This window comes from Malus sylvestris, chromosome 15, assembly GCF_916048215.2.
Source record: "Malus sylvestris chromosome 15, drMalSylv7.2, whole genome shotgun sequence".
NCBI lineage: Eukaryota > Viridiplantae > Streptophyta > Magnoliopsida > Rosales > Rosaceae > Malus > Malus sylvestris.
Window position 1 is genome coordinate 31,256,581 of NC_062274.1, and position 7,041 is coordinate 31,263,621.

Consider the following 7,041-nt stretch of genomic DNA (forward strand, 5'->3'; position numbering starts at 1 on the left):
ATAAAATCCCAAATGTAAAAGTATCGAAACGTGTCTTTGTGTAGTTATATGTCAACTAGTCAGGGTACACAATCTCAACTGCCGGAGTGGCTATGGATCACTCTAAAATCCAAGCTATTTCAAGTTGGCCGTCACTTGCTACTATTAAGGAGATTCTTAGGATTGGTAGGTTACTACATGAGATTTGTGAAGGATTTTGGGTCAATTTCTCACCCATTAATGACCTTCTCAAAAGAATAACTTCAAGTGGCCTCATGAGGCGTAACATGCTTTATAAACTCTTAAATGTGCTCTTTCTTCCGCTCCAGTCTGAGCACTCTCGGACTTCACTAAACTTTTGTAATTGAATGTGATGCATCTATAAGAGATAGGTGCTATGCTCTCCCAAGATAAACATCCTATCACTTTTCTCCGCATGTCTTTTATCTCCCAAGAATAGATCGTTATCAGTTAACGGCAAAGAGATGAATTTCAAGCCAGTCTTTATTTATTTATTTTCTACCCCATTCCAACCCTAAGCTCCTCGTTGCTATGATTTTTCAGATTCTTTTTTTTTCTTTTAAACACCAATTTTCAAGTTTATTAAAAAAATTCGAACCGCAGCTGAACAGAACCGTGAAAATCAAATCAAAAAACTGAACGGAATGAAATCGAACTTACCCCTGATCGGAACCAACCGAAAACAGCAGTTACCCGTAACGAAAGTCCATTCGGCTTTTTGTGGGCCTGTAGAAACTTACGATTGAAAATACAACGACCTGGCTTCCCGGCCCCAGCCAGCCGTCGCCGAAATTTCACCTTTTTCCACTTCCAACCATGTTCCCACGTTCTATCCTGTTCTCGTAATTATGGTCCGATCAGACAACCACAAACCGCTCCTACTCCCAAAGCAACACCACTCGGCACTCGCGTCCCATAAACGACGCCGCTTAACATTTCAAACAATCCCCCAGCAGCGAGTATCCAACAATTTCGTACTCGCAGCAGTAGGCTCTAGCCGGCAATAATCGCACCCTTTTCAACCAAGTTGTTCAAAATCAAAGGAACTCCCCTCGTTCTCCGTCGCTCTCAACTCTTCCTCCCCTCTCCAACTCTCTCACAGCTCACCTTCTCCAATGGCTTCCGCCGTCCCTGAAAACCTCAGCAGAGAACAGTACGTGTACCTGGCGAAGCTCGCCGAGCAGGCGGAGCGCTACGAGGAGATGGTGAGCTTCATGGAGAAGCTTGTCGTTGGCTCCACCGCCGCCGGGACCGAGCTGACGGTGGAGGAGCGCAACCTGCTCAGCGTCGCCTACAAGAACGTCATCGGCTCGCTCCGCGCCGCCTGGCGCATAATCTCGTCGATCGAGCAGAAGGAGGAAGGCCGCCGCAACGAGGAGCACGTGGCGCTCGTCAAACAGTACAGATCCAAGGTGGAGACCGAGCTCTCCGCCATCTGCGCCGGAATCCTGGAGCTCCTGCAGTCGCACCTTGTTCCTTCGGCTACCACGGGAGAGTCCAAGGTCTTCTACTTGAAGATGAAGGGCGATTACCATCGGTACCTCGCCGAGTTCAAAAATGGCGACGAGAGAAAGACCGCCGCCGAGGACACCATGGTTGCCTACAAGGCTGCTCAGGTACTTGACTTAGCTCTTTCCGTTTTTTCCTTTTCGAAATTCAGTCAATTATGAGTTTAATTTAACTTAATTAGATTCGATTTGATTGAATTGGATTTGTATTAAGGATATTGCGCTGGCTGATTTGGCGCCTACGCATCCAATAAGGTTGGGGCTGGCGCTCAACTTCTCGGTGTTTTACTACGAGATCCTTAACTCCTCGGAGAAAGCTTGTAGCATGGCTAAACAGGTTTGGACTTCTTATGAAATTGTTCAAGTTATTGGTTTTAAAACTTGTAATTCTTTGTTTGTTTGGATTTTTCTAATATTTGATCATGTGCTTAAAAAAGGGAAACACTGGAGGATGTTGAATTCGAGAATGCGAGTGAAAACGTCGATTGCGTTTACCTGTCTAGTTATTTGTTTGTTTGGAATTAAGGCACCTTCATTTTTTTGGAGTCAAATTAGTAGTGGAAGATGCAGGCTACAATAGTTTTGTTTACAGTAAAAATCTTTCAGTTAGCTTAAGGAAACAGATGATGTAGTTTTATTTCTGCTCTATGAGTGCTACAACTGTATGCTAGTATGGACAGATTGACCAGGCATTAGCGTCGTGACCAGGCATTAGCGTTCTTTCCATATTTTGAATCTCAGCCACCAATTTTTTGCATTTGTTTAAAAATGAGAAGGATATTTCTTTTGATTTGATTAATTTTTAGATTGGATAAATTTTTAGTAGTGATTTATAACGCTCCAGCCTGGTCTTCTCCATGGCCTTTAAATTTCAAAATTCTTGTCAATATTTTCGTTTTTCACGTCCCCATATTTTGGCAACGATCAATCATTTTAGTGCATCCTTTTTTATTTTTCTGGCTATTTTTCGGCTGCGAGATCACCATGATATTTTATTTTTATTCTGATAAAATTGAATTTGAATAATGTATCTCCCAAACTTCCTCTATATCGCCAGTTATCACACATCAGTCTGAAATCTAAAATCAGCACAAACACCAGTACGAATGAAATGATGGATTTTCAAACTGCTCCCACCACGTAATTACCCTTTGAACGCCTCTTCCAACTGTGCTCATGCACATTTGTGTCATTTATGTTAATTGTATTTTATTTGTTGTCAAAGCATAAATAGGCTAGCAGATGAGTGTTCTAGCTAACCAATTTATGGCTTAATCTACACATTCATGAATGTTGATCTAGACACATAATCTTGTCTACTTATTAACTGCTATTTAGTATGCACATATACCACGTAGGTCCCTATACATTTGCTTATTAACTGTTATTGTGGTGTATTTGATCAAATTTCAATAATTGGTAACCATTTTCTAAGAGTACTTGTCCGCACACATTGTATTCACTCTATCATTCAAACTCACTATACAATTTAGTTCCTTATTTTTTTTGTCCATACAGTTTTGTTGAAAGTTTCCATTTCGTTCTAACAATTTCCACTGATTCTCTTGAATTCTTACTGGTATCTATATTCAATGTCGCCTATGAAATTTCCATGCTGTGGACCTCTGATATTTTTATTGGGGACAAGGTCTTATATATTTTTATGACAAAATAAAAAGATATTCAAGACCTTGGCCTCATCAGTATTTTTGGCGGTTCTGGCATGTGTTGGGTGGAAAGACAAATTGCATACAGAACACATTCTTGGATAAGGCATTATAAATTAGCTTTTTTAATTTGGTATAAATTAACTCAACTTCTTGTGAGAAGCATTATGACATTAGCTCATCAAGAGTGGCTACGAGTTGGTTGTGATTATTTATAGTATCTTCAGTATCTGCTGCCTTCAACATAGTATGATTATTACTTTGGTGACATGAAAAGTACATTTTGTATGCTGGAGGCTAATGGTGGTTTCCAAGGGTTGCATGATTGAATTTATTCATCAAATGAATTTCTCTTATGTCTTTCGAGTTTCTTTTGCTTGCATTTTCAGATGGATGATTGAGAATTATGGGTCTATAGGTAGGAAGAAGGAAATATGTTAACTAGGGGAACTATAAAGAGACCAACCAGCTAGGAAAGAAGCTAAACTTGATAGTTAGTGGCGCCAACTATCGAGATCAACCAACAGCAGGACGCTCAGATTGTATTGACTAGGAGTAGAGTAATTATGCAGCAATATCAATTTTGCCCGTTACCATATGTGCTCACCTATGAGACATACATGCAGCACACAAATTATTGCTTGGACTTTACAGTATGTTAGTATGGTCAATGCTCTGCAGTGTTCCAAACCTTTTAGAAATTGGAAATCTACATCCTTATGTCTGGGAGTGCAAGGGGGTTTCATCTCAATTGAGTTATATTCTAGTTATTTGAAATCGAAAAGGGGCTAATTAATAGGTTCAAAATTTTAGAGGGAAAGTACAAGGCTGAGCCAAATTACATTTTGTCATCAATTGAGAGACAACGGTGAGGTGCCTATGAAGCCCCTAGTGAAGAAAGAACAAAACTGATAGGTCGGAGGAACAAACCGAACCCAATAACTCTCGTACATGCTCGGAAAGAAGTGATAAATCAAGATCAATGGGCTTGGTCCGAGTTTGGAAAACAGGACCCGAAGGCATCTTTGTGGCACTGAGGTTGTCAAACTGGAGCTAACGAGAAAGGTGGATAATCCAAACAATCTCAGCCCAAATTTGAAAGTGAGTAATGCACTTGAACAGGAGATGGTAGGCTATTGTTTTGCACTACAAAAAATCAGGTTGGAACCCAAGAAAATACAGAAACCAGAAATTGCATATGGAGACAACCAAGCCCATTTAACATTAGAGAAAGCATAAACAGCTAAAGTAGAAGATAGTCAAGAGGCTAATATTACATCTGGAGTTGCTTTGAGACACTGTAGAATGTGTTTTTATCCACACGATGTGGGATCCATAGTACACTCACAGATTGAGCAGCATGATGAACTGCATACTAGGATGATTACAAGCATAGATTTTGGTGGTTACCACTGTTTACGGTTTTGATTTTTTCTTTTTAGTTACGGATCTCTTCCACCAAGGCCACCGGATAAAACAGGTGGGCCTTTGGATGAGATTTCAAAGGCCCGGATCACTTGCTCCGGTGGCCTTGGTGGATCCGGATCTCTTCTATTCATCTCAACTGGGGTTACATATATTAGTTATAGTTATGTGTAATGGCCGAATTAGTAGTTAGATGGAAAAATAGAGATTAATTGAAAATTACAGGAAGGTGTAAAGATGTATATTATAATTACACATAAAAGTTTAAACGCAAGGTGCAAGAGCTAAAGCCAAAATACATTTTGCCAATCACGCTAAGAAGGCTACCTAATATCCTGTTCTTGGCTTTATTGTCCGTACCTTGGTAACTCTTTATACTCGAGGGTGATTCAACATATCAGCTTTGCTTAACATGAAAATCTTTAGATTTTTTAAAATACTATTTGTTTTGTGCAGGCTTTTGAGGAAGCTATTGCTGAACTTGATACACTGGGAGAGGAATCGTACAAGGATAGCACTTTGATTATGCAACTGCTGAGGGACAACCTCACTCTTTGGACTTCAGATTTGCAGGTCAGTGCTACTTTTAGATGAAATAATGAGTATTTTCTTCCATGATTTTTGTAAGGGGGGATGCTCACGACAAACATTTCTTTTCTATAATTTGGCTAGTAATTTCACTATTGAAAAATAAATTGAAAGAAAGAGCAGGTAGAGCATCATCAGAGTAATGTTAATCCTCTCTTGAAACCTCAAGGTCAAATGTAGAGTATCATGATGTACAGTTCAAAAGTTGATGCATAAAGTATAACGTAAATGTGTTTTTAACGCTCCATGTAAATAAGAAATAAAAAGGATTTGCTTCCAATGCATGCATGTGGACCCTTAGTTCGCGATTTTAGTAATTGGGCGTGGTACATGCTCAGTGATCTTTTAAGGTTTCGTTTTAGATTTTTAAGCCTGAAATAGTTATTTAATTCTTAATCGATGTTGATGGTTCTGATTTTTCTAAATACACTCTGGGGATTCAAGCAGGAGCAGATGGACGAGGCTTAAGCACGGGATTGTTATGCTCCTTGAGGGAGGTGGGCTTGAATGTCATAAATATTCTGTAATCTGCAGACAACTCTATTTACATTGATGTCCTTATGTGCATACCATATGCTCATGTTGAAATGTTTCCTTATAATTTGTTTGGTTTGGTAATGAGAGTAGTACATGATGATTCCTAGTACCTTTTTTTTCCTTAATCAAAGATTACTGGTATTTTTGTGCTGCGATTTTATGGTATATGGTCGGCCGGAATAGAATGTATACCTGAATATGTGAGCATCAGCCCAAAACTCTCTCATCAATTTAGTTGCCTTATTTTGAAGTTGTAAAGTCGTGTCAACCAAATAATTTTTGCCTATTGCTCTCTTTCATGGAGAGACATGGCACAAAATGAGCGCAGTAGTGTGTTCTAAGATTCATACAGCCGACCCTATTTAGTGGGATAAAACTTTATTGTTGTTGTTGCTGCTTTCTTCTTCTTGTTGCTGCTTTCTTTCGTGGAGCCTGAAAATGTCTCATCACTTTATGTAGCTGCTTGTTTGATTCTATTTAGGATGATTTTCATTTGAAAAATGGGCTTGTGTGGAGATGGCAGTTTAGTCATCTCATGCTTGTTGCTAACCACCACAATTCAACAATGTTCACTCGCCACTTGGTACCACGGTTTAGTAATATTGTTTTTTACTTGAAAATTAGAGGTTTTAGGTTCGATTTTCATAGATGGCAAGTTTGGTAATAATTTTTATGGCTGGGACATTGTGCGGGTTACTTCAAATTCTCGACTACACTTTTTGCCCTGATCAATCTTTTACCCATATGGTTGTCCAACTTTGCAAACAAACAAAAACACCGTCTAAGCACCCCTCGGTCCTACCCCTCGTGTCTGGTGGTCTGTACTGCACTACAAAGTTTCTCAAACTTTTACGAAAAAATTTACTATGCTCTGGTGTACCTCCGAACATCTTGATTGGCAAATACTAAAATCTTGTCATGAATGATGAATCTTGTAGGAATTGTAAAAATCTCTAACTTCAAGAAAACCACACCCATCATTGAAAACCTCTTCTATCACCCAAATCAATCAACTTCACCAGGCTTAATCTACGCATGATTAGGGTTACAGCTCAAACTTGTGCGTAATCATTTTCATTTGGTGCCTCTTGGGAATCTCATTCGAAACTTAATAACCGAATTTTGGCATCCTTGGAATTAATTTGAGTCAACGCCTTGCAAATGTATGGTTTATCTATTACTATCTCGGATGCGTCTACGCTGATGTATTGAGACTCTTCGCCTTCGGTCGATGCATAACTAACTGTGGGATTTTTGTATATCGTCCCCCGGGATGGGGATTTCGAGATCTTCTCTTCTCGAAGCAAATAATCATA

The 7,041-nt window shown here is 39.4% G+C and overlaps 1 protein-coding gene across 2 annotated transcripts; it reads left to right on the forward strand.

Annotated features, from left to right (window-relative positions):
• Positions 1-904: 904 nt before the first annotated feature.
• On the forward strand, positions 905-5,880 carry LOC126603149 (14-3-3-like protein GF14 kappa). 2 transcript variants are annotated; one of them, XM_050269897.1, is made up of 4 exons: positions 905-1,616; positions 1,723-1,845; positions 5,057-5,173; positions 5,633-5,880. In XM_050269897.1, exons 1-4 carry the CDS (start codon positions 1,116-1,118, stop codon positions 5,654-5,656), a joined length of 765 nt encoding a protein of 254 aa, XP_050125854.1. In that variant the 5' UTR covers positions 905-1,115; the 3' UTR covers positions 5,657-5,880. The 2 variants fall into 2 exon arrangements, with proteins under 2 accessions (XP_050125854.1, XP_050125855.1); XM_050269898.1 differs by having other exon boundaries at positions 5,636-5,880.
• Positions 5,881-7,041: the final 1,161 nt, after the last annotated feature.